At 44.8% G+C, this 27,544-nt stretch overlaps 3 protein-coding genes across 6 annotated transcripts in view; 1 reads left to right on the top strand and 2 right to left on the bottom strand.

The window, feature by feature from the left end:
- The window catches only part of LOC139368084 (rho GTPase-activating protein 44-like), a 78,947-nt gene extending 67,946 nt beyond the window's left edge, over nucleotides 1-11,001 (bottom strand). For 2 of the 3 annotated variants that reach the window (XM_071106643.1, XM_071106644.1), the window contains exon 1: nucleotides 10,732-10,967. In XM_071106643.1, the coding sequence (XP_070962744.1) occupies nucleotides 10,732-10,784 (53 nt within the window). In that variant the 5' untranslated portion in view covers nucleotides 10,785-10,967. Of the gene's footprint in view, nucleotides 1-10,731 lie in introns of all 3 variants that reach the window. The other variant, XM_071106645.1, reaches the window with a different exon arrangement.
- Nucleotides 11,002-13,688: 2,687 nt separating this feature from the next.
- On the top strand, nucleotides 13,689-20,961 carry LOC139368082 (syntaxin 4). Its single transcript, XM_071106637.1, has 11 exons — nucleotides 13,689-13,933; nucleotides 14,843-14,947; nucleotides 15,306-15,405; nucleotides 15,734-15,808; nucleotides 15,915-15,985; nucleotides 16,110-16,218; nucleotides 16,408-16,481; nucleotides 18,622-18,759; nucleotides 18,930-19,040; nucleotides 19,125-19,213; nucleotides 19,357-20,961. The coding sequence occupies exons 1-10, from the start codon at nucleotides 13,904-13,906 to the stop codon at nucleotides 19,200-19,202; spliced, it is 891 nt and encodes a 296-aa protein (XP_070962738.1). The 5' UTR covers nucleotides 13,689-13,903; the 3' UTR covers nucleotides 19,203-19,213; nucleotides 19,357-20,961.
- The window catches only part of LOC139368080 (E1A-binding protein p400-like), a 29,852-nt gene continuing 23,263 nt past the window's right edge, over nucleotides 20,956-27,544 (bottom strand). For both annotated transcript variants that reach the window (XM_071106636.1, XM_071106635.1), the window contains one exon: nucleotides 20,956-27,477. In XM_071106636.1, coding sequence (XP_070962737.1) covers nucleotides 22,483-27,477 — 4,995 coding nt within the window. In that variant the 3' untranslated portion in view covers nucleotides 20,956-22,482. The remainder of the gene's footprint in view (nucleotides 27,478-27,544) is intronic.

The raw sequence follows: 27,544 nt of genomic DNA, 5'->3' as shown, positions 1-27,544 counted from the left end.
CCAGCTATGCGGGCGTCGGCTATTATGGCTTAACAATTGATCTGACGGAATCTAGGCTTTAATTGATCCTTTATACAGGTGACCCAATTGTACACGAGATCTGTGACTCCCCAGAGATGTCTGTATATGCAATAGTCTCAACACAATCTGTCTCGGTCACAATGGTGCACCAAATATAAAAGCCCTGTAAAAGGAAAAAGAAACCAACGACTATCCACCTGGGCAGCCAACCCCACTGGACTATTTCTGAGAAGATTAGGCTCAGCCAATGTCACTCCACAGGGGTAGTAGTGTGCCAGCCAAAGGCCACCATTACAACGAATGAAAAACAGCCTCGGAGGACGGATATGTGGAGGGAAAGGAGCATGAAAGAAGAAAATGTTGCCCTATAGAATGTGGGGAATGAGTCGAGCTCTCCCTGAGAGGAGCATCGAGCTAATGTGAACATAATGAGGACGGCCCCTCTCTTTCCTTCTCTCTCTTCCATCAGCCTCATCGTCCTTTATTCCTCACTGTTACACTGCTTGACGGGGAGCGTGGTGGAGAAGGAGATCTTTAACCATGCAAGCGCCATTGGCTTATGATAATGTTTATGAACTACAATGGAATAAGAACGAAGAGGACTGACACTGTGATTACTCATAAAACCTCATTATATGAGTAATTGCTTTGTTATTGCATAGTATTGAGTTGAGCATTTTTGTTGTTATTACACAAATGGAACAAGGACCATTCCTTACTATCTACTGTAACAATATGTTGTTACTATAGTAATTACAATGCTACTGAATTACAATAAGAACAACTTAATGTAAAGTGTTACCTTCGACTAATCTAATAACAGAGAAGAGTGAAAACACTAATGGTGCTTTTCCATTGAGACAGGTGTCAGCCCCTGTAGATGGAAACAGGAAAGTCTGACCCGTTTGGGTAAAACACTAGGGTAAATCCTCAATAGAGGCGGCAGGTAGCCTAGTGGTTAGAGCGTTGGGCCAGTAACCGAAAGGTTTCTAGATCGCATCCTCCAGCTGACAAGGTAAAAAGCTGTTGTTCTGCCCCTGAACAAGGCAGTTAACCCACTGTTCCTAGACCGCCATTGTAAATAAGAATTTGTTCTGACTTGCCTAGTGAAAAAAATAAAAAATAGAAATGTGCATAACAGGAACGAGAGGTTCCGTCAGTGCTTTTGAAATGTTTACTCACTGAATCCTCTCATCATCCCTGATTAATGGCCAATGTAACCAATTATATGTGGTGACAACAGGAGGACTATGATGTGATGTATTTTCTCTGGGACCTTGTCTGACAGCATTCGCAGCAGTCGACACTTCAGTGTAGAGAATGTGACAACTCTGAGTTAGACGTCAACGTACTGGAAAGGAGATGTGGTCACTGAGTGAGATTCATACATACTCCCAATCCCAACAGGCAACAATTAGCCTAGCGTATATCATTACAACACCGAAATCTCAGCTAGAGCCCTGGGATTGATACTCAACCCAACTCATTTCCTGTCTAGCTGAGACCAGGTCTTTTCGTTCATGTTGACGAAATACTCGTGTTTCAGAGTCGGAGGCATTTTATGTGTGTGTAGAGTCATTTTATTGAGTGTGTTCACAGAGAAAGTCAGTTTGTTTTCATGCCAGGTGGGATCTCAATCTGTTTTTGTAATGTTGAAATTCAATCACAGAGTTTGGCATGGCGTGAGGCGGGCATGCAGGAAAGGTGTGGCGGGTTGTGATGCCACTCACGGGCATTGCCAGAGTAGGGAACACCTGGCTCTTAATGACCTGGGTTGCCCCGGTGATGGAAGAATATACAATGCTGTAATACCCATTGGCCCCCTCTCTGACTCACTCGACATCATTGGTTCCTTCCCCTCCCTGCACCAGCCCTCTGGATAACTCTTTGAGGATATGCTACACAGCTGCATCGGTCTAACAAACGCTTACTTTCCTTGCCCCTTGACTGTGAGAGACATGGAATGGAAAAGTACGAGCCAAAATGACCAAAAAGGCTGCCATTTTGGAGCTAATATTTCTGTCATCGTGGATAAACGCAGGCCAAACCGCTAGGAGAAAAACACTGTCCAGACAGGAGGCTTCCTCCAGTCCACCTCTTATCCTCTGATCTAGAAGATGCTGTCATCGGGTAAAGCGGAGAACGGTTGGGTGTGGCGTCTGCATGGTCTGCATGGTCCTAAGGGGATCCAACTCACACTCCAGTGGCTGCAGCAACACTTGTCTGCAGACAGCAATGTCTCTGACTGAGATTCTCCCAAGGTTAAAGAGAGAAGAGGGCAGATGATGTCCCACAGGAACATACTGAGAAGCCCTCACAATCTACTGTATCTGTCTCAGTCAGATGACTTTTGACTGAGACTCTAAAATCTAAAACCTCTAAACCTCTAAAACCAATGATATGACCAGGAAAAAAATCAGGGTCCTACCCCTAACTACTGGGCCACTTCCAATTCATTCAGAAGGTCCTGTTTGATCATGATCAGTGGCATGCACAGAAAACAAGATTGTTTCATCTCTCAGAGGCACATTTTCTGCACCACCATATCTGGAGAGGATCCCCTCCACAGAAGGATAGACTGCAGGGGAAGAGGAGTGATGCCAGAGTGACATGACAAAGTGGAGGGAATGAGGAAGAGAAGAAATGGAAAGGTAAATGGATGAGTGGAGCAAGTAGAGAGAGATGCATAGGGAGAAAAGAGATGGAAAGTGTGTGTGTATGCTATTGGGAGAGAGACGCGGTGTGTGTGTGTGTGTGTGTGTGTGGGTGTGTGTGTGTTCAGCTCTTTCCAGCCCCTTCTGGCAGCTTCCTAGCGCCTTTCATTTTCTTCTAATTACAGTGTAGCCCAGAGATAGCGCCCGGCCCTAATTGCTTGCAGGAATCTGTCATTATTACTACACTATCGCCATGATTAACAAACACACACACTCATTGAGTGTGAAGAAGGTGATGGTGTTGGTTGTTCTCACCCCCTGTGCCTCAAAGCCTCTCAACACCTCGGTGAGGTGCAACACTTCACACTATAAAGGTAATGTCACACCTGTCAGCACCCATTAACTGGTCCACTACTGAACCCCCTGTAGCAATACAGCACTCAATTCATCTGGATTGAGACCTTAAGAGTCGCGTTAGCTCCCCCGAGCTAATGCCTTGACTTTAGCTCAAAGGGCTAACACAATATTGTAGAGTGCAAATGATGGTCAAACCTACATGATTTATTTTGACTTGCACAAAAAAAAAATCTAATTGTATCAGGCAGCTGAGACACAATACTGATTATGTTCCAAGTAAAGGACAATCAATTCATAAGCCCAGTTGTGAAAATTACCATACATTTGGGCACTGATGTTGAGCGATTAGGCCTGGCTCACAGTCTGCGTTCAAATTCATCCCAAAGGTGTTCGATGGGGTTGAGGTCAGGACTTTATGCAGGCCAGTCAAGTTCTTCCACACCGATCTCGACAAACCATTTCTGTATGGACCTCACTTTGTGCACGCTGGCATTGTCATGCAGAAACAGGAAAAGGCCTTCCCCAAGCTGTTGCCATAAAGTTGGAAGCACAGAATCGTCTAGAATGTCATTGTATGCTGTAGCGTTAAGATTTCCCTTCACTGGAACTAAGGGGCCTAGCACGAACCATGAAAAACAGTTCCAGACCATTATTCCTCCGCCACCAAACTTTGCACTGTGCATTCAGGCAGGTAGCGTTCACCCAGATTAGTCCGGCCATGGGGACATCCATGCAGATGTATATGAGATCAGGGATTGACAGAGAATTCCAGACTGGATTTAGAATCCCTGGGGAATTCTATACTGTTGACAGACACAGTCAAGTGCTACACGCCAGCCCTTGTATCAGCATGTAGGAAATGCTGATTCAACATTGAGGAAAAACTCAACTCTGAGATGAACCACCACCGTTGCCCCTGGTAAGAAATTAACTGGTTTGATAGTAAATGTTCAGAGAATTAGGTCATAGAGACATAGGCTTACTGTAAGTACAGCAGCTGGAGGGAGAAACTCTGGATCTGTCTTCAATGAGACCTCAGACAACTTGGGGATTCCACATGCAATGTTTGGAAGCCATGTCCCATCATTCTCTTCCCTGTCATGTGTGTCACTGACTCTGCATGCTGCCACAAGGTATGTCATGTCACCTATCTTCACACAAGGCATTGAACAGGGTTCACCATCTCCAGTGTGGCACTCAAACTTCCACGACCAAGGCCCAGAGAAAAGCCAAGTATAGTTTGTTGTTTGTCATTGAACGACCCCGTTCATCAATCAAATAGTCCAGACACAGCTATACATCATACCCTGCCTTAGTTTTGACAGGGAAATAGTAAAAGCACAACATGGATACCCCGAAATTGAAGACATTAGTAGCCTGCCTGGCTTTTTCCCTGAGAAAAACATGCAATGGCTTTAATCATCAGTCATAGCAGGGCAGAATGACCGTCAGTCAGTAATGTTATGGCCAGAAATTTATGGAGGCAAATAATGTTCCAGGGTCTGACAGTCTAAACAAATCATAAAGTGACCAAAAATAAACAATGTCCCAGACTGTTTCTGAGGATAAGGAACGCATTTTCTAAAATCCCCATTCACTGGAAAACATTTCCGTAAAAAATGTTATCAGTCCCCACATTCTTTCCCTTCCTTTGCTGACCCAGCAGTTTGACTGACGCAAAATAAGAAAAATCCCCGTTTTGGGAATCATCCTTTCCTAAAGAGATAGCTTTCCTCTACTTCCAGCTAACATAACAGTTTCCCCTATTCACGACCTCACCTCTCACAGAAAGTCCAATCAACACAAAAACCGTGATTGAGAAGATAGCTCAAAATAAACAGCAGAATAGTGATCCAGCCAGACGGATAAAAACACTCCTCTTCATGACTTTGCCTCCCTCACCACAGCCACAAGACAGACCGTCACACATTTTCACACAGACACACATTTTTATAACACACCCTTACACAGGACTAATAATGGAGGTTTGCAAATACTCGTTACTGGGTGAAACCTTTCTATCATGTTCACCATGCTAAAATAGAACAACATATCATTGAAAAGGCCTTTGCATTTGCACATGTTCTACCTATAGCCTACTGAGTCAGCAAGTGAAAGCCAAGTATAGTGCCGGCGGCTGCCAAGGTCACAGAGACATCCCCATTTACGTACATGGATCCCCAGCAGTCAGGAGCCATGCTGGAGCCGCTGCCCTCTAAATATGACTAATTGCCCCTGCTGTTCCACTTCTTAGGATACAGGTTATAACTCATTACTGGGGTGTTACGCCTCAGTGAGCTAGTGCTCCATGCAGCAGTGCCAGCTCACAAGGAAGACAGGGAAACACACAAACACAAACACACCTACATATACACTTCTGCATGCATGCACACATACACACACCCTTGTGCATGCATGCATGCACACACATGCACACACACACACACACACACATTCCCAGACACACACAGCTGGCTCGGACAACACGTTGATGCCATCACAAGCGTGCAGTGATATAAACACACCCCACCTGGCTGCACCCACAGGGCAGGGGTACAGCATGCACGCTTCGAATCTCTTACGAAGATACTAAATGAGATAGCAACACTTCCTCTGCTTCTCGTGAGGCACACATAAGACTCTACTGTCTAGCAGCAAGACAAATCTAATCTAGCTCCAGATTGCATTCCATGGTCAAAAGGGAATCCTCCCAAGGCTTTAAATAGTGACTCATCCTTTCTAAATGCCCTGATGATACTGGTTGGAGGATATGATCCAATACCCCTCCTGAGTTCCAGTAATGACTTATAACCAGCCATTAAACTGCTTTCATCACAGTTTCCTATTACCTCTGCCTGCCAAGTCCACTCTGTTGAGAGGTAATACCTTTTGCATTGATGAACACCTATATCATTGTCCGACTGACTGACTCACCGAAGGGAAAGTCAGCAGGCGAGGCTATATGGACGGTGTGACATAGAAAATCCTGTAGGTGTGTGCCAGCGTCATCCGTTAACATCGTGTCAGACCCAGGCATGAAAAACAAACTGGTTGTAACATACTTATACCACCGCAAGGATGTATCAGAGTCAAATTGAGATGGGAACTGGGAACTGAAACAGGTTAATCTGGTTGTGGCGCATAAATCATCGCCTTTGTGTTTTATCTGACTTGCAGGTTCTGTTTGCCAATTTTCATTACCTGAAGAATAAGGAGTTGAGTTTCAACAAATACAACATTGATTCTGCATGGGGTTATGCAACAGTGACAGAAAAAAGCTTTTCAGTCAAGCGACAAAGACACGCTGTTGACATGAGTTTGACTTTTAGTTACCGTATGAGGTTGAGTGGTACAAATAAAAGAAAGAGAAAAAAATATAAAACCAGATTACTGAGGGAATGGAGCTAAAATCTCACCTCTTTTCTGGTCTCCCGTTCTCTCCTACTGTATCCTTGTCACAGTTCAATTTGGCCCCAGAGTATATGCGTGGCCTTCACCCCACTGACATAAAAACCACTAGTGCTCTTGGCTCTGCTGTTGCCGTAGTAACTGAGACACAGATTTTGTAATTCATTGATTTTTTTATTTATTTAACTAGGCAAGTCAGTTAAGAAAAAAATTATTATTTTACAATGACGGCCTACCCTGGCCAAACCCTCCACTAACCCGGACCACACTGGGCCAATTGTGCACCGCCCTATGAGACTCTCAATCACGGCCGGTTGTGATACAGCCTGGGACCGAACTAGGGTCTGTAGTGACGCCTCTAGCGCTGAGATGCAATGTCTTAGACCGCTGCGCCACTCGGGAGCCCATAAACATTCAAATTAGGAGAGAACACCAGTTCAGACTATATGATATGCAGGCCTTCTGTCCATACAGTACATGCAAATATAGAACAGGGCATCGAACCTGTGTCTACACTCTTAGAAAAAAGGGTTGCAAAAGGGTTCTTCAGCTGACCCATAAGAGAACACTTTTTGGTTCCAGGTAGAACACTTTTTGGTTTCAGGTTGAACCCTTAAGGGTTCCATGTAGAACCCTCTGTGGAAAGGGTTCTTTGTTGAACCCAAAAGGGTTCTTCAAAGGGTTCTACAGGGACAGATGACGAACCTGTTTAGGTTCTAGATAGTACCTTTTTTTCTAAGAGTGTACCAAGGGCATTTCTAGGATTTGAGGCCATCAGGGGCTTAGCCAAAATCCAGAGGTGGAACCCTAATAGGGGGGTCCCGGGGTATCCTCCCCGGAAGAAGAACATTTTAATTTCAACAGCTATATGCATCAATCTAGTACACTTTGAGATGAATATGTAAAGATTGTATCACTAAAAAAATACATAAAATAATAATGAATATGTAGAGGAACCATCCCTTTAAAATAGGGCTTGAAGAAAGCCCTGCAGAGGGGGATGTTTTTATGTTGATGGTATAATAATTCATTTCTACAAGTCACAAAACCTTCAAGACAAATCTAAAGGTGGTTGAGGCTGACTAGTTGTAGACACTTGTCATCTTGCAATACATACAGTAGGCATGATCTTTTGCATTTATGAGCTATTGAGAGTCCCTTTGCCATCTCTGACCAGAGGATTGTGCACACTACTAAAATGACAAAATCATTTAGGGAACAGGCATTTCAATATAGACTATTCTCGTTTTTATTACTTAAAATCAACATGTACATGGCATAGTAAACTTACACACAGCTCTGACACACACACTTACCCCACCAGACATGCAGCCAGGGGTCTTTACACAGTCCCCAAATCCAGAACAAATTCAAGAAAATATACAGTAGTATATAGAGCCATGTTTGCAGGGAACTCCCTTCTATCTCAGATTGCTCAAGTGAACTGCAAACCTGTTTAAAAAAAAAACAGATAAAGAAACACCTCAAGGCGCAACGCTTCTCCCCTATTTGACCCAGTTATTTTGTGTGTATGTACTGATATGTAGGCTATGTGCGACGTTTACATTTGATGTCGTTCTGTCCTTGAGCTGTTCTTTTTTATTCATGTTCTGTATTATAGTGTATTACTGTAGTCATGTACATGTAGTCATGTAGTCATGTTTCCTGTTTTGTGTGGACCCCAGGAAGAGTAGCTGCTGCTTTTGCCACAGCTAATGGGGATCCTAATGAAATACCAAACACCAGATAAGCAGTTACACCTGAAATATTAGGAAGAAGTGGAATAATAAAAGAAGTATGAGGAAAAACAGTAGCCTCCTGTCATTTCTGACAAGCATACAAATGATCCTATTATATGATAGCCCATCATAAGAAATAGAAATGGTTCCACTGACTTAAAATAAAAAGAGAAAATATCCTGAAGACAACATGGTATAGCCTAAATCTACCCGGGACACACTACACAAATGACGTGTATTCATTTTTGTTCCACTCCCTGTGGAGAGGAAATGTTACCAGGTTGTTAGCTGTCCAGTTACCAGGTTGTTAGCTAATAAGGTAGCACGACGGAACAAACATATTTGTTATTGAACAAAGAAGTGAATTAGCAGTCCATGAGTAGCCTAGTTTTAAAAGGGCCCAGGACATGGTTTGTTTATCAAATGGTTCCTGCAAATTTGCGGTAGAAAAAAAAACCCTAGCTCTGGTAAAATGGATCATATCTTTTCAATGGTTTGGGCTAAAGACAAGGTTTTCAGTAGATGAATGGTGAATTATGGCATACTGTCTAGTGTGTAAGTGATGCACTGTTATGGGAACTCATATCAGACATAGAGCCTGCAATCAAGGTTTGGAACCGGTTAAGGGAACAGAACCGAAAACCAGAAAATAACTAAATTATTTGAGGAACAGGACCCGAACCGAAAATGAAAGTGATCTATACTGTTCCGGAACAGAACCATATTAAAGCATGGGAACCGGTTAATAACATTATTTTACATTCCGGACATTTTTTTCCAGTCCCACAAAAATCGCAACAAAGCCCTATGCAAAGCCCTCACTCTGTCACTCAGATTTTTTTGTTCTGGTGGTGCTCTGCACACACAAGCTAGCTAGCTAACGTTTGCTCTGGTCCAATGTTAAACCAACTCGGAAGTTCAAAGACATTCAAAGTTCCTCCATAGAAGCCACTCCTCCGTAGGTATAATTCTGTGGGACTAATTCAGATAATGAATATCATAACAAGATGCTGAGCACTTCAAGGCAAGCTTTCTCCATCCTCTCTCCTCAAAATGTCAGTTGCATCTCGCACCCTACACTCTGACTGGTATGTGTGTTTGTCTTTCATTATCATTAAACCAAAATCAAACCAAAATACAAAATATTTTCTCTCTAATTCTCTCTTTCTCTCTTTCTTTCTCTCTCTCGGAGGACCTGAGCCCTAGGACCATGCCTCAGGACTACCTGACATGATGACTCTTTGCTGTCCCCAGTCCACCTGGCCGTGCTGCTGCTCCAGTTTCAACTGTTCTGCCTTATTATTATTGGACCATGCTGGTCATTTATGAACATTTGAACATCTTGGCCATGTTCTGTTATAATCTCCACCCGGCACAGCCAGAAGAGGACTGGCCACCCCACATAGCCTGATTCCTCTCTAGGTTTCTTCTTAGGTTTTGGCCTTTCTAGGGAGTTTTTCCTAGCCACCGTGTTTCTACACCTGCATTGCTTCCTGTTTGGGGTTTTAGGCTGGGTTTCTGTACAGCACTTTGAGATATCAGCTGATGTACGAAGGGCTATATAAATAAATTTGATTTGATTTGCTCTTAACGACTTTCCTATACAGATTAAATCGCTTAATCACTCCACAGCAAGCTGCTCTACTCGCACTGACTAGTGAAATAATGTAATGTTGAGGTAATGTAAAAAAAAAGAAAAAGTATATTTCAGTGGTTTAAAAAGGAACGGAAATGAACGATATAAAACAGTATTTATTTTGGTTTAAACCAGTTCAGAACTTTATTTTGCTGGTCAGAACAGTGGAAAAAATATATATATTGCTTCTGTTCAGGATGAAAGATTGGAAAATAACTTTGGCTCCAGCCCCTGCATCAAAAGACCATCAAAAGGTTCAGGGCTGGACCAAAAACATTCGGGGCTGCAGTCCTGGAAGCCCAGGCCTAATGACGCCACTGGAGTGTACTGTGACTGTGGGCTTCATGATTTTCTAATGCAATGCAATTTGGACGTATTTTATCTTAATATGGTGGATAATACTCTTTAATGTAGTGAATAAATGGGTTTATTACCCGGGATTAGCGGTGCAACATTGTTTTTTACATCAAGACTCTCCCTTTGATTGGCGAATAGGCTAGCCAACATGAGATTTGTCTGGATTGGACCTTTAAATTGCATAGGCTATGCACCAGGCCTATGCTATTTAATCACAGTAAAGCATAGAATAATTTGCGATGTCCAAGAGTGCAGCATCAGCTTGGAATGGTGATGGTACCCAAGCAGTCACATTATTATTTCTCACCCTCCCCGATTGTGCGCGCGCTACCACTGTTAGGCTACATAAATTACGGTCATATTAGGCATAAAGAAAAACTAAAACCAGCAGTATTGCATACAGATCATCTGCTATATGAAAGCTGTAACTTCACATAAGATTCATTCAGTCATTTTCGACCGAGATGTCGGATGGAGCATAATGGCAGCCTATTCTGCCACATCGAAGTCCTTACAAGATTGCAGAACTGAATGGGTTTCTCAATACATTTGTCCTTACCTGCCCACTGTTTGGTTGGCGAGCTGTCGCATTCGATTGAATTGCTTCTTCATCTTGTATTTTCTGCGTTAATACCGATGGATAGAGCGACTCCACATATCTCATTGACAAACAGTCCGGGTTTCCAACGAGAATAACGAGACAGTCCACCCTTTAACAATCCGAATGTCCATAGCTATAAGGAAGGCATCGCTAATAAAGAGGTATACTGAGATACTTTTCAACGCATTGTATGGTCCCTGTCACCCAGTCAGTCCACTGCTCAGAGATGCTATACCAATTTCTCCCCGGGCGAGTGACAGCTCACGACACGACGCTGCGCACTAGCGCAGTATGGGGAATGTAGTTTTACCAACCAAACGTTAAGCCTACAACGAGACCATAGCTGTATTTCAGTGGTTCCCAACCTTTTTCGGTTACTGTTCCACCAACTGAATTTTTCTCTGCCCGGAGTACCCCCAAGTTCCTCCTCATGTGCATTTTACCAGTATAGTCTCATGAGTCTTCTCAAGTACCCCATGTGGATAGACCAAGTACCCCCAGGGGTCCTAGTACCCCTAGTTGGGAACCACTGTTTGATATGATACCGTGTTCAAAACAAGGTGAATCTGTTTATTTCAACCTGACAAAAACAAATGTAGCGTATACCCTTTGTCCCTTGTTCAATTTGAAAAGTGATTCCAGTGCTCTATTGCAGCGGTTCCCAAACTTTTATGTTCCGGGGGCCACCAAATCACTTCCCAAAGCTCTTGAGGACCACCAGTTGCAGAACATTAAAATAAAATATATAGTCAATTTTAGCAGTGAATGTAACAAATTAAAGGCCTATTTACATTGTAAAAAGACATCTGACATTGATTATAATACCATTAACCACTAATAACACAAATAATACGACTAACTGTTACTATGTTTGAAAGAAGAAGAATTGCAGAGCACCTGCGGTAGGCTACTCACGTTTTTTAAATGTTTTTTTATTTAACTAGGCAAGACAGTTAAGAACAGATTCTTATTTACAATGACGGCCTAGGAACAGTGGGTTAACTGTATTGTTCAGGGGCAGAATTACATAATTTTACTTGGTCAGCTCAGGGATTTAATCTAGCAACCTTTCGGTTACTGGCCCAATGCTCTAACCACTAGACTACCTGCCACCCCGTTACTTAGTTGAAAACCACTGCTCTATAAGTTACATTGAAAAACAAGAATTGAGTGGGATTTTAATGTTTGTATAGGCCAAGGTCTACTACTTACAGACCCAAAATGGCAAAATAAATATTTTGTATTTCATTATGGGCAATGCAACCTACTTACAATGTTAGGTGAAATATGCATCTGAAACACCATATCAGACAATGTCTGAGTAACCTGGTTTGATACCTGTAGGGTCAGTCACACACATACCCTGGCACATGTCCCTAGAATGTTCTTTAGGCCTACATTGACCAATTTGGTTTGTTAATAGTATAATAAAGTATTCTGATAGTGTAACTAGTTTAGGCAGGCCTACTCAGCGGAAAACTTTGATTCTGTGGTTTAGTAAGGCAAACAGCATCATCTTGTGGCTATGAAAGCAGAGTATCCTACCACACACAGATTTCTTTATTCATTTAATTGACATAATTAGTGCTTAGCAATTGGCTGCAAAAGTCAGTGATAGCTTTTTACAGCAACACATTCTGTTCCCAATACAACATTTCCAAGGGAATATGCTGTCATCAAAGACATAACTTTGGGTGCTATTCAGTAATTATTAGGCTACCATATCTGGGAATTTCCTCAGTACATGCATTATATTTCAAAACATTACTACACTGAGAACGTATGTTTAATTTGATAAGTGATGTTGTGTTCTCTTAACCTAGAAATTCTAATTTAGGTTTTAATTGAATCTGATCTGATTTGGATGATCACAGTGTATTGTGTATTGTATCTATACCTTCCATCCTCTCCCTTTGTGGATTTGGAGGCCTCCTCGTAGATTGACCAAATTCAAATGAATTCAGTTTAACACCAAGGAATATTTCACTTGCTGTAAGGTCTGGAATTCCATATTCCGAAGCCATTTTGAAAGATTGAAGCATCTGAAATAGATAGCGGGATGTATGTTCTTCTTATAGACACGTTATAGCAGGTGTTCCAATACGTTTTTTGACCAGAGACCCCATTTTGATATCAACATTTTTTTCCCCCAACCATGTAAAAAAGTTATGTATTCAGCAGCAAAAGTTAACTTTTCTAATTGGGGCTATGACAGTCTATTACATTTGTTGAGAGTATTTCAATCTGAAGGAAGTATGGTTTGAAGTGACTGAAATGCGTCAGAAAGGTATTGTGAAGTTCAGAAGATCATCAGGCAATAATTGTGCATGATGTAGAAAAGAACATCATGATGATGTTTGTTTCCCCCCCAGTCTGATTTAGTGCTTGGTCTTGTCCACTTTGTTCTAATGAATCCTGAGCTTGTGGGCATTGTAGAAGGAAACAGAAGACACCTATGTGTTCCTGGGAGTCTTATCTTTCAGGAATGGGGTCATAAAGTTAGAGCCACATTTGTAGGAAGAAAACAGAAACTGCTCTGTTTATTGCAACCGCATTTAGCTGTTAGCGAAGGTTACTGACATACCCGCAGTTCTATGAAACAAGCGCAATTTTATTTTTTCAGAGTTTCTACGATGACTCCATTTTCAAATCAGGCAACCTCATATGGGGTTGTGACCCCTAGTTTGGGAAATGCTGGATTATAGTCACCTACAATTTAATTTATCCGTTTGAAGGATCATTATGATCATATCAAGTCAATAACAATTTCACAATAGGTAATGGACTTTTGTTGTGGGGGTACAAAAAAATACAATGAAGCACAAACTAATTATAAATGTGATCATGTTTCATAACAGCGGAGGGCTAAATGAACTAGCGTATTTAATTGATAGTCAAGCAAAGAAAAAAGCTCCAGTACGGTAGGTGGCGTAGCTCAATGTGTTCTAATGTGGGCTGTCTTTCTCTCTAACATCCTAAAGGGAAGACTAGTTTAGCAGTTTAGATTACTTGTTGAATGACACAAGCACGAAAGTTATTTTTGTGTATGTTTTATTGCTCATTTGTTCCAATTTTTCTTCACCTTGATATAGGATATCGTAGTAATACATTGCATTTGGACTGAGAAGAAATGCGGGACCGAACCAAGGAACTGGGCAATGTGAGTTTCAAGCTAACTTATGCTAACCAATACCAATTAATTTAGCAATTGGTCAATTTGCAAGGGAAGGTTTAATGCAGATTTGTTAGCTATTTCAGGGTATTCTTTATCTGGTAGCTAGTTATTAGTGCTAGCTACATTGCTTTTTAATCGGCGAACTTTGCTAAAGTTAACGTACTTGTTAACTTGGCTAGGCTAGCAAGCATAGCTGAAATAGTCTACACCCCAAGGATAGGCCAGTGGGTGGAAGTGTATTAAAAGTTCAATGCCGCACTCATGGGTTGCATGTTGGATTTACATGGCAATGATGTGCAATAGAGTTCGCTAGCTCGTAGTCCTAAAAAACTGAAATAAATTACCTTCAGCCATTCATATGGGGGAACTTTTTATTTGTTTTTAAGGTATTTTTCTTAACTGCATTGTTGGTTAAGGGCTTGTAAGTAAGCATTTCACTGTAAGGTCTACTACACCTGTTGTATTCGGCGCATGTGACAAATAGAATTTGATTAGAAATTCAAGGGAAAGGTTGGGACTTTGGGATGAACGCCGAAAATAAGGTCTGAGGTTAACACAGGTTTAGGAGATCTTATACGTTTTGTTCTATGATATCATTCAGTTAACTTGGCCTTTATGAAATATGAAGCCTTTATGTGGTTGTTTTGATTACATAAATACTTCCAAATGCACAGTAAGTGACGTTAACTGATGATTATCTCATAACAAAACTATAAGTTCTCCTAAACCTGTTTACCACAGACCTTTTTTCCGCGTTTATCAACATAAAACCCCCACAAAAAAACACAAATTTCCCCATAGGCGTTGGCCAAAGAGCCATGACGGAGTTAATGCCTACAAAAAGTTGAGGATTGTGTCCATTCTTTCCCCCTCTTGCTCTTCCTCACACACCAGACTGCCGAGGTGTCAGACGAGGATGAAGAGGGCAGGGCACTTATGATCAAACCAGGGACTTCTACAGTGAGGGAGGAGAAGGAGAATGATGCATTTTTCAAGAAGGTGAAATCATGCAACCTAATTCAACAGTCAAGCCATCCGTTTGCATTTTATAATGACTTGCTGTCAGTTTCAAGTTGTTGTTCTGCAGTACTTTTCTCTTGGCTTGTGGATGCCAAGCACAGGAACAGTTTGTTGTGTCAACATGAAATTACTGTGCCAATGTGATCTGGCAAGTTATAATCTGAAATACTGTCAAGTTAAAACCAGCAGCTTTTCTGTATGCACAATTTACATCTTATGCAAAAACATAGGATGATGCAGAATATGTCTCCTGGCCCGTTCTCAAGCGCCCCAAACAACCAAATTCACTGATTTAGCTCATCTTACGTTAACCAGCCTGTTTATCCCTTCATATCAGGTCCAAGAGATTCGAGAGGGACTGGAGACGCTTAAAAAGGTGGTTTCTGACCTTGAGAACAAACAGAAGACCGTGTTGGGTGTGGCACTGCCAGAGGACGGTCAGTAGATCAACACTAACACATTGACGTTAGTGCTAATATGCTGTATGTAAATATATGCTATGGTGGTACTGTTAGGAGTTATGATATGCATAGAATGTGTAATGTGAGCTGTAGCCTAATTAATCACTGCACCTCCATGTCTTGTCAAAGGATCACATTCCACTAAGAAATGTCTCTGTTTTTATTGTTTTTGGTGATAAAGCAGTTGTGCTAATTATATGATTAGGTGCCATTATTCCCCTCAGGCTGCCTATTCTGAGGGATTAGTTACTCTGCCTGTTGACAGTTACTGAAGGTGATGTCGTAAGGTTTCTTTCTGGTTCAGGCATGAAAAGGGAACTCCAAACCCTTCGGGAACAGATCAAAACAATGGCAATGCAGATCCATAAGAAACTGAAGAGTGAGTATTCTTAACTGAAGTGACATGATCAGCTATTGACTATTGATCGCGGGTGTTACACCTGAATACAGAAATATCAGACCCATTGTTTAGTTTTCTTTCACAGTCATTGAACCCAAGAAAGGAGAAGATGATGGGAAATACATCCCCATAAACCTAAGGATGCAGAGAGCCCAAGTGAGGCTTCTAATTTCCGAAAAATAAATAGATTTTCAGTCATATAGTTTTACTGTAGGCTGCCATTTAAATGAACACTTTCCCCATCCCATCCCATCCCTCTACCTCCTTTTTCTCTCTCCAGCATGGCGTCTTGTCTCGGGAGTTTGTGGAGTTGATGGGCCACTGTAACACCATCCAGGCTTCCTACAGAGATCGCAACGTGGAGAGGATACAGAGGCAGCTCAGAATCAGTGAGTCTACATCTATTACTGTCACTGTGTGGCTGTTCAGAAAGGGGAATCGTAAGTGATTTCAACACCATGGATTTTTGTCTTCTGAATTCAAGACTGCAATGCAGAAGTTCATCCACAAAGGTGATTTCGTATGAAAATTAAATATACCCAAAAGCAGCAACTGATAAAGTTATTATATCCCTCTAGCTGGCACCAATGTAACAGATGAAGAGTTGGATGTTATGCTTGAAAGTGGACAGACTGATGTTTTCACACAGAATGTGAGTATGACTGACAGATTCACTGACTGACTGAAACTAACCACAATTAATGAACTCATCTGGAAACCACCTGCTGGCAATCACACGTGTTTTCTTCCTCTTTATGTTGGGTAGTATTCTGACTTTTCTCTTACTCAATCAGGCTCTGTGTTCAGCTGAATAACAAAAAAAAGCATACAGTGCATTTGGAGGTATTCAGACCGCCTTGACTTTTTCCACATTTTGTTACGTTACAGCCTTATTCTAAAATGGATTAAAAAAGAAAAATCTACACACAATACACTATAATGACAAAGCAAAAACAGGTTTTTAGAAATATTTGAACATTTTATTTAAATTACAAAACAGAAATACCTTATTTACATAAGTATTCAGACCCTTTGCTATGAGACTCGAAATTGATCTCGGGTGCATCGTTTCCATTGATCATCCTTGATGTTTTTACAACTTGATTGGAGTCCACCTGTGGTAAATTAAATTGATTGGACATGATTTGGAAAGGCACACACCTGTCTATGTAAGGTCCCACAGTTGACCGTGCATGTTGGAGCAAAAACCAAGCCATGAGGTCGAAGGAATTGTCCGTAGACCTCCGAGACAGGATCGTGTCGAGGCACAGATCTGGGGAAGGCTACCAACAAAAGTCTGCAGCATTGAAGGTCTGCTAGAACACAGTGGCCACCATCATTCTTAAATGGAAAATGTTTGGAACCACCAAGACTCTTCCTAGAGCTGGCCACCCGGTCAAACTGAGAAGGGCCTTGGTCAAGAACCTGATGTTCACTCTGGCAGAGCTCCAGAGTTCCTCTGTGGAGATGGTTGTCCTTCTAGAAGGTTCTCCCATCTCTGCAGCACTCTACCAATCAAGACTGTTATGGTAGTGGCCAGACAGAAGACACTCCTCAGTAAAAGGAACATGACTGCCTGAGTGGAACTTGCCAAAAGGCACCTAAAGGACTCTGACCATGAGAAACAAGATTATCTGGTCTGATGAAACCAAGATTGTACTCTTTGGCCTGAATGCCAAGCGTCACGTCTGGAGGAAACCTGGCACCATCCCTACGATTAACCATGGTGGCGGCAGCATCATGCTGTGGGAATGTTTTTCAGCGGCAGGGACTGGGAGACTAGTCAGGATCGAGGGAAAGATGAACGGAGCAAAGTACAGAGAGAGCCTTGATGAAAACCTGCTCCAGAGCGCTCAGGACCTCAGACTGGGGCAACGGTTCATCTTCCAACAGGAGAACGACCCTAAGCACACAGCCAAGACCATTCAGGAGTGGCTTTGGGATAAATCTCTGAATGTCCTTGAGTAGCCAGGACTTGAACCTGATCAAACATCTCAGGAGGGACCTGAAAATAGCTGTGCAGCGACGCTCCCCGTCCAACCTGACAGAGCTTGAGGATCTGCAGAGAAGAATGGGAGAAACTCCCTAAATACAGGTGTGCCAAGCTTGTAGCGTCATACCCAAGAAGACTCGATGCTGTAATCGCTGCCAAAGGTGCTTCAACAAAGTACTGAGTAAAGGGTCTGAATACTTGTAAATGTGATATTTCATACATTTGCAAAAATGTCTAATCCTGGTTTTGCTTTGTCCTTATGGGGTATTGTGTGTAGATGAGGAAAAAACCATGTAATCAATTTTAGAATAAGGCTGTAACGTAACAAAATGAGGAAAAAGTCAAGGGGTCTGAATACTTTCCGAATGCACTGTATGTAAGCGGTACTGTCTGGGACGACGACAAATGTTTCTACATTCTCTTGGGAGTAAAATGATGACAGATTTGTTTTGTTTAAGACACTCTACTCTTGATGGCTTGCACTGGACTACAGGTTTGAATTTGGTAAGCGCTCATTGAGTTGCCTGTGCTGTACAGAACATCCTTAGACATCTGTAACCTGTATAGTCGCCATAGCTGTGAAAGAGAACCCCACGTAAATGGAACCCTTTTGGCCCCCACTTGCTTTTAGAAGATTGACAACTTTAACTATAGTTCTCTTTTGCTGGATGTGTTTTTTTTATGAGCAGTTAAATAGAAATGTGTTGTCATTTCTCAGACATCATCCGTGTGACACTTTTTTTTTTTTTGGTCAGGCTCAAAACCTGATTTGTAACATTTACACTCTTCCGCTCTGTAGATCCTGATCGACGCTAAAGCCACTAAGCAGGCGCTGAATGAAATTGAGTCCCGGCATGACGAGATCCTCAAACTGGAAAGGAGCATCAGGGATCTGCATGACATGTTCCAGTACCTGGCCATGGAGGTGGAGGCTCAGGTAAGACTGTCACCCCCAGGAGGACAGACTGGAGCCATAATATTTTTCCCACCCAAGTGTGTACTTGTTCACTCCCCGTGAAAAGCACATTTTCATGAAATGGGCTTTGAGAAAGTTGGTTGGTGGAAACCTTAGTGAGGTGTTTGCTGAATTGACAAACTGTTGTGCAGGGGGAGATGGTCAACCGCATTGAAGCCAACGTCCTCAACTCAACTGATTATGTGCAGAAGGCAGTGGTGGAGACCGAGAAAGCTGCCACCTACCAAAACAAAGCACGCAAGGTAGGAATTAATTTAAGGTTGTACGGCTAATTATTGGTCAGGTTGGCTAATGATACTTGATACTACCCCTCTCTCCCGCTACAGAAGAAGATATGGATCGCGTTATGCTGTGCCATTCTCCTCCTCATTTTAGCCATCTCATTGGCGATCACCTTCTCCTGAGATCCAGACACGTGAGTTCACTCTTGACGTGCACACGAGGTTTGCAAAAATTGCCATTTCATATAAATATCAACATGTTCATCTACTGCAAATACAAAGCTTGGAAGTATTGGTTGATTAGTAATCAAAACCTACTTTTTTTGTTATTTTGCAGTGTCTTCCCTTGACCCACTCTCCTGCCCTGAGACCTTGGAAAAAAAGACATGTCCTGTCTTACTGATATCACTGAACTTTTGACTAACACCACTCGCATATAGACAGACACAAACAATCAGTCTCTCATGTTAACTGCCCCACTCTCAGCGAAAGGCCATGCTGAAGGCTTTTTGGCCCCCCTCTGTGGCGCCCTTTTCCATTTAGGATGCCATTGAAGAAATGTGTGGACAACTCATTACTCAACGTGCTGGACCCCTATATATCCACAAGCACGGAAGAATGCAGTATTGGAACTGGCACTGATCAGATTTACTCAGGAAAACCCATAGCTAAGGTGGTTATTTTACGAAGTGAAAAACTTTTTAGGGCTTGTTTTTAAATGCAGATATAGAATATAATTGTATATCGCCAATTTTCTTATTTGTTGAGTAATTAAGACATTAAGGCAGTTTTATAAACCTTTCGAGATGTCTGAACTGGCTTCCATGTTGCCCCTGAAATTGATCTCTCTCATTAAGACTATATTGTCTGATCACTACAATGAATGGCCCACTCCCATGTTGTCCTATTTACATCAGTATTTATTTATAGTTTGAATATTGTTGTGGAAGCTGCTATTTTAATAGTCTTGCCACAGCAACAATCAATGGGAATCCTTATGGTTATGGTGCCTTTTTCCGTATGTGCTGACGGACAGCGCCAAGGGCTAAGAACAATGTAGTGTACTACCTTATTTTGTAAAGAAGGGATGGAAACTGCTGTAATTATTCAATGCTTCCGCTTCAACGCATTACCCATTTTTTTACATCTGTATTTTTTCCAAACAGTTAAGATCTTAGCCTTATTGATCTGTGCTGACATCACAAAAATGGGTCAGAAGTCTGTGTGTAGTGAATCTGGATGGCCAGAGAGCTAGCAACAATGACAAGCTGCCATGTGAGGAATCGTAGGTGCTTGTTCAAGTGTTGTTTTGACGTCCATGCTGACCAACTTAGTCCATAAGGAAATCAGTGAATTTAAATAAATGCATTTCACATAACTGGGAATACCCATACCATAACCCCAGCACAAGGTGCACCTGTGTAACGATCATATGTCAACTTTTAGGTGGATGGATTATCTTGGCAAAGAATACTAACAGGGATGTAAACAAATGTGTGTACAACATTTCGGAGAACTAAGCTTTTTGTGCATATGGAACATTTGCTGGGGTCTTTATTTTCAGCTCATGAAATATGGGACCAACACGTTGCATGGCTGTTTAATTTTGTATAGAACTTTCAGCTCATTTTAATGCATTGTTCAAATAAAGTTGCCTTCTGTGCTTGTATGGGTTTAACTGTTGCCCAGATTCAAGTTTGTGAAACGTGTGTGCCTCTTTTCTGCTACAATGTTCGGAGAGAAATGGTACGATCCCCAGAATTACCTGGATAATCGCAAGAGGGACATCTTGCAGATTTTATTGTAAAATCCAGTACCATATGATGTCAAAAGCGATAAGATTGACAAAGAAATGGCACCTACTGAGATGTGTATAATACAAGTGTCATACATTTACACTTTATTTTGCAGATGGTCTTATAAAAAGGTTAGACACCCAATACATTTTTGGTCTTTTATTCAACTGTCATTTTGTCTTTCAAGTAAAACAATGTGGAATTACAAGGGAACAAAGGAATGTAACAAATTAAAGGGACAAATCAAGAAAAGACCATCACCATATTCCACCCATTCACTCAAACATCACCCTGCCCAAAAACTGCTTTGACAAATGCAAGTCCTCAAAGTTAATTGACAATTTATAGAGCCATCTGCACCATTTTAAGTCCTTACATGAAAGAGGAGCAATGAAATGATAGAAATTCAGATTTAAAAAAATAAAGAATTTGGTAGCACTGGTGCATTAGGGTGCTTTTCTCATGATTTACAGAAAGCATATCCTTTTTTAGTGACAAATGACAACTCAGTAAGTTCCACACCCCAACGTCAAGTACTTTACAAAGCAAACTGGGATCTCCATTCACCCACTCGGCCTAATAGGCACTAATGTTTTTTTATTCACACTGATTCAATACCCTTTTAGTATAAACTACATGAAATGTTGACCATAATGTCTGACTTTGGAAAGGTGAGGAGTTAAATCAAGGTTCTGCTCCTGTTTCTTTCTGCATTGCCAGTGAGTAAAATAATTAGCATCTTCGAGATGCATAACAAGCTTGAGAGAGACAGCCATATTTGGAGTTACATTTGTGTGAGGTACCAGGAACGTAGTAGTAATTTGATTGAAATTGATGTAAAATACTACACCACAATGCACTCAAATGCTGAGGACATGTCAGATGCAAAGGAAAAATGCAGGCTGGATTTAAAAAAGTCAGATGGACAGAAAATGACAAGATACAGAGGCCAAAGCAAAGAGTAGCTCCAGCATAGTGCAGCAAAGATCACATTTACAGATCTGCTCTCTTCCTGGAAGAAACCATAAAATATCCATAACTTATCAACAGAGGTCAGAACAGCTGACAAAATGTCCAGAACCCAAAAAGTCTAAAACCTTCAAACGTACGATACAACTGTCACTCAAAATATTATTTTGAACGTCGCATGAATGATTCCCACCGATAACCCTGGCAGAGGATAAAATCTGCATATTGGGCGCAATCTAATCCTCTCTCGAACACATACATCTCTTAGTATTCCAGTCTTTTTAAATGTTTTACAGTACATAGTGTGAACTAACAAATAACTCACTCGCACCCACCTAGTCCCAAAGTCCCCGGTGTGCAGTCAAGCCACTGTCCGTATGAAGTGATACCTTCAGGACTACAACACCTCACTTCTGGAAGGGCTCTACCATGGTGGCACCTTTCTCTCTGCAAACAGTCGGGCATCTCTAAGCCTTTCCCCAGTTGATGATGGCTGAACTGGAGAGGAGACCAGCTCTAATGTGGGGTGGGGGAGAGGGCCCAAGAGGGAGGGAGGTCACTGACCTGCACAACACATAGTTCTGCTCTGGCCTCCGTCAGTGTAGACAAAGCAGCAACTTGAGGCCATTTCCCCTCCATTTCCCAGTCAGAATCCCTCACTCCCTCTCCCAGTTTAAAAAATATATATTGTTATTCCATCATGTCTTGTTGTGTTGGGCAGAGGAAGACCGGGAGGAGCGGGTGTTGGCTGCCGGTGTGCGGGCCTGAGCTGCTGCCATAGCCGCCACGCTGCGCAGCACCCTGTCCGGGGTGCCCTCTCCCGAGCCAGCGTTCCCTTCCTGTGAGAGCCTCTCCCGCTTCTGGGCGTGCCTCTCCTTTCTTTCCTTCCGGGTCTCCCTCCCACAGCCTTCTCCTTCCTTCCTGTGTCTGCGCCTCCTGCCCCTCTCGGTGCTGCGTTCACGTTCGCTGCTGGAGGATGGTGCTCGCGAGCTGTTGAGCCTGGGCCCGGTGCTCTGGGAGCTGAGGCTGTGGGTGCGCTGGCTGCTGTTGCTGCTGCTCCGGCTACTCCCTCCACCATCGCTACTCACGCTGCTGCAGGCGCTGTGGCCCCTGGACGAGCGAGTCTCCCTCTCGCCCCCCTCTTCCTTCTCCTCCGAGGGCTTCTTTTTTTCTTTTTCACTCTCCTCCTTCTTGCTCCCCCTCTTGTTGTCTGTCTCCAGGGGTGGGACGAGGGCGCCAGGGCACTGGCGGGTGGAGCGGGCGGCGGTGCGGCTAGACTTGGTGGGAGTCATCTTGCTGATTCCTGCTTTGTTGTTGCAGTTTGTTTGCGGAGTGGCTGGTGCACTTTTAGATTTGGACTTGTGGTTCTTGTCAGAGGAAGCGGGAGAAATGGCATTCTGCCCAGCAGCCTTAGCCGCAGGGTCTTTCCTGCTGCCAGGGGTGTCGACCCTGCCTCGCATGGCAAGGAGTTTGGCTGCAGCGTTCAGGGCTGAACATCTCTTTCCCAGGACCTCTGGCTGGGGAGGGGTAGAGGGCACGCTGTTAGACTGGGGTTTACTCTCCGAGGTGGGCAGAGGACCAGAGGATTTCCGGGTGACTCTCACAGAGGATGTCTCGCTGCCAGACTCCCCAGTACCGGTGTTGTTGGACACAGTCCTGCCCTCCCATTCAGAGCTCCTGGCAGGTCTTCTTCTCCGCCTGTTGCCCTCTCCATCCCCCTCTTTCTCCTGCCAGCTCTGGGACGAGCGGGTGAGGCGCTCTTTCCTGGTTTCACAGGGGTCCGAGTCTGAAGAAGAGGACCTGGACTGCCTCCTCCGAGTGGCGTTGGTGGACTCTTTCTCAGTCTTCCCCTCTCCCTTCTCTGGGTCAGACAGAACCTCTCCTCGCCTCCTCTTGGCAGGTGCTCTCTTTTCTGCACTCTTCTTGTATTGGGCTGACCGGGTGGGATTGGATGTGGAGCACACCGAGGAAGGAGAAGAGGAGCGCACCGACTCCTGACTGCTCTGGCGACTGAGAGGCCTCTTCTTGCTGGCGGCTTTGTCATCTCCGGCGCTCTCCTCTATCTTCTTGTTATCCGTTTCCTCTGGCCGAGGAGCCACTGGAGTCTCTGGGTCAGCGAGAGAGGGAGTGGAAAGGACACTGTCTTTGGCTTCAGGAGAATTCTCAACTTTCCTCTTTTTCGGTTGAGAGTCACTAATCTCCTCTTCTCCATCCTCCGCCTTTTTGTCCACTTTAACTGCCTGCGTTTCCACCTCCATGTCTATTATGTTCTCTGAATCTGGATTCTGGGCAGTCTCCACAGCCTGGTTCTCTGTGGCAGCCACAGCAGTAGAGTTGCTGGAGAGGGTAGATGTAATAGGAATTTGGGCCAGGGGCAGGACTAATGTTGAACTTGGAGTGGGGGCTGGGGTGGATATCTGGGTGACGATTTTGTTGGTAGTGGAGTTGTGTACTTGGGAACGGGTGGGGGTTGGGGTAGAGATTGGGGTAGGAGTTGATGTGATGGTTGTGGCAGCGGCTGCAGTAGCAGTGGTGACAGTTCTGGGTGGGGGTGGTGTAGAGGTGGTGACAGTTCTGGGTGGGGGCGGTGTAGAGGTGGTGACAGTTCTGGGTGGGGGCTGTGTAGAGGTGGTGACAGTTCTGGGTGGGGGCGGTGTAGAGGTGGTGACAGTTCTGGGTGGGGGCGGTGTAGAGGTGGTGACAGTTCTGGGTGGTGGCGGTGTAGCAGTGGTGACAGTTCTGGGTGTCGTTGGTGTAGAGGTGGTGACAGTTCTGGGTGGGGGCGGTGTAGAGGTGGTGACAGTTCTGGGTGGGGGCTGTGTAGAGGTGGTGACAGTTCTGGGTGGGGGCTGTGTAGAGGTGGTGACAGTTCTGGGTGGGGGCGGTGTAGAGGTGGTGACAGTTCTGGGTGGGGGCTGTGAAGCGGTGGTGACAGTTCTGGGTGTGGTTGGTGTAGAGGTGGTGACAGTTCTGGGTGTGGTTGGTGTAGAGGTGGTGACAGTTCTGGGTGTGGTTGGTGTAGAGGTGGTGACAGTTCTGGGTGGGGGCGGTGTAGAGGTGGTGACAGTTCTGGGTGTGGTTGGTGTAGCGGTGGTGACAGTTCTGGGTGGGGGCTGTGAAGCGGTGGTGACAATCCTGGGTGGGGGCGGTGTAGAGGTGGTGACAGTTCTGGGTGGGGGCGGTGTAGCGGTGGTGACAGTTGTGGTAGAGGCTGGTGTAACGGTGGTGACAGTTGTGGTAGGGGCTGGTGTAGAGGTTAGTGTGGTGGTTGGTGTAGGGGCTGGTGTGGGGGTTGTGATGGTGATTTTGGTAGAAGTTGGTATGGAGGTTGTTGCAGTGATGGCGGCGGTTCGGGCTTGTGTGACGGTGGTGACGATTATACTTGGGCCTGGTGTGGAAATGGTGGTCAGATTTGCGATTGAGGTTGTGGTGAGTTTGGTGTGTGTTGGTACATGGGTTGCAACAATTGTGGTAGGGCACGGAGTAGGGGTTTGTTTGACATTTGTGAATGTTGGTGTAGGGGCTGGAGTGGGGGTGATGGTTGGAGTAGAGACTGATGTGGCCATTTTGGAGATTTGAGCTGGTGTAGGGATAGTGATTTGGGAAAGGGGAGGAGTGGAGATCTTGTTGGGGGTAGGGGTGACGATTTGTGTGGTAGTTGTGGAGATTGGTGGAGAAGTGGAGACTCTAGGTCTTGAGGTGAGGAATTGGGCAAGGGTTGAGGTGAGGACTGCAGTTGGAATTCGAATGAGGCCAGAGGTTGACCTTGAGGTAGGGCTAAAGGGCGGCCTCGATGTGGATACTGTGGGTAAGCTTAGGGTGGAAACTGTGGATGAGCTTGAAGCAGGAACAGAGATTGAGTTTAAGGCGGGGACTGTGGGTGAGCTTGTGGTAGGGACTAAAATTGGAACCGGGGTGGAGATGGTTGCTGAGCTTGAGGTGGAGACAGAGATTGGAATTGAGATGGGAACTCGAGTTCGGCTTGGCGCAGGAATAGCGGTTGTGGTAAGGATTTGAGCTGGGCTTAGTGCCAGGATAGCAGTTGGGGTTGTGGTAAGGGTCTTAGTGTTTGGTTTTAATGTTGCGGTAGAGTCCTCAGCTTTGGTAGACAGAGAGTCTTGGCTGGTGCAGATAGCAGAGGCGGCCACAGTTTGAGGCTCAGTGGGGGCAGATGGGAGTAGTGGTTCTGTGTTAACAGCCTCAGACAGGGAACCAGGTTGGCTGGTGGTGCTGGAGGTTGAGTTATGTCCTGCACCCACAGCATTCTTTACAGTTGTCGAGTCCTTGCGGGGACGACCCCGCTTGCGTTTTGGGGAGAGAGCGGGGCTCCCCTCACTTGCTGAGGTGGGCTGGGGAGGAGATACATGCTCTGGCTGGGATACCGCCAACCTGAGGGGAGTTTTGGGGGGTCGGCCCCTCTTTCGTTTCACTGGTGGGGTCGAGTTAGCATTATTAGCGGGTGAGGACACGTTTCCGTCTTTTCCTGGCTGATTGTCCATTTTCCTGTGGTAGTTCCCTCCCCTCCCTCGGCCCAGCTCTCCTAACTGCGCCGCCACGCGAGACTCGCTCTCCAGCCGCTGCCGCACCGGCAGGTTCCTCAGCACCGGCATGTCAGGGGATTGGTGGGGCGGGGAGTAAGGGAGGTAGCTTCTGGCAGGATAGGTGTGTGTTGAGGGGGATTCTTGGTCCTCTGTGAGTTTGGTGGTCGTTGAGTATTTTGAAGCAGTCCCTTTCTCTTCGGGTGTCTGGCTGATTTTGTCAGGGGTTTGGGAGTCTCTGCTTGGCTCGTCTGAGACTCGGCCCGACTCAGCGTTCTCCGTCTCCTCTGATGAGCATCCTCCTGTCCCGCTGCCTCTCCTCCTCCTCTTCCTGGGCTCCTTATCCTCCACCACCGTCACCAGGCGACCAGGGAGCTTCCGCAGGACCTTGGCCGACGGGGAATGTTCCGGAAGGCCTAGCAGGACCTCCCCGTCAGCCGACTGGCGCTTGCGTGGCGACCGGGAGAGAGGGCACACAGAGTTGGGAGACAGGGACTCCTGGTCCCTAATGTCATAGTCCCTGGCCTGGGCAGAGTATGATTGGTGGTCCACCGGACACGTGGACTCTGAAGTGATACACACTGCCCTCTCCCTGCTTGGTGACCAGGTGTGTGAGTCCCCTGGTAGTGTCAGTGATTTCCCAGCTAGAGGACTGGTGGCAGTGGAAGGCACTGAGCTGGAATGGGACTGGGATCCGAGAGGTGGCGCTGCCGACCCGGATTTGAGGCTGGAGTCTCTAGAAGGAGAGGCCGGGGTTGTGGATGCAGGTTTGGCAGATTCCTTTGATAAGGAGGTGTGGGCCCTGGGGTGCTCTGTGCGGGACGGTGTGGTGGTAGTGTCTTTGGTCCCCCCTCGTCCTCTCAGAGCTGAGCGGAGCCTTTCAGGCACGTCTCTGGGGGTGGGGGAATCGGACTCTGGCTCTGGGGAAGTGGGCGGTGGGGAGGCGGTGGCTCCTCGGAGCCTACCGCTGATTCTGGTGGAGGGAGCGCCTTTCTCTTTGTGTTTGCGTGGGCGACGGCCCGACCCGGGCGGCGAGGGCTCCTCCGCTGGCTGTGATGCGAAGTCCTCGTCGTCGTTGTCCGAGGAACCTGCATGCAGCTTCAGGCCCTCCTCCTTGGCCTGGTCCAGCCCCTTCCTGGCAGCCTCCACCTGCTCCTGTAAACACAGAGCAGAGAGATGGGCTTTTTATTCGAACCCAGGTCTCTAATAGGGTGAACCAATT

Source organism: Oncorhynchus clarkii, chromosome 16 (assembly GCF_045791955.1).
Source record: "Oncorhynchus clarkii lewisi isolate Uvic-CL-2024 chromosome 16, UVic_Ocla_1.0, whole genome shotgun sequence".
NCBI lineage: Eukaryota > Metazoa > Chordata > Actinopteri > Salmoniformes > Salmonidae > Oncorhynchus > Oncorhynchus clarkii.
Note: the sequence above shows the minus strand (reverse complement) of the source record. Positions and strands in the feature narration are given on the sequence as shown.

Excerpts from the sequence above, each read along its gene's own strand:
- LOC139368082 (XM_071106637.1), top strand. The coding sequence starts at position 13,904 with ATGCGGGACCGAACCAAGGAACTGGGCAAT. Across the intron at positions 15,406-15,733 it reads TGTGGCACTGCCAGAGGACG|GCATGAAAAGGGAACTCCAA; the intron begins GTCAGTAGATCA and ends TTTCTGGTTCAG. Across the intron at positions 18,760-18,929 it reads CCATGGAGGTGGAGGCTCAG|GGGGAGATGGTCAACCGCAT; the intron begins GTAAGACTGTCA and ends ACTGTTGTGCAG.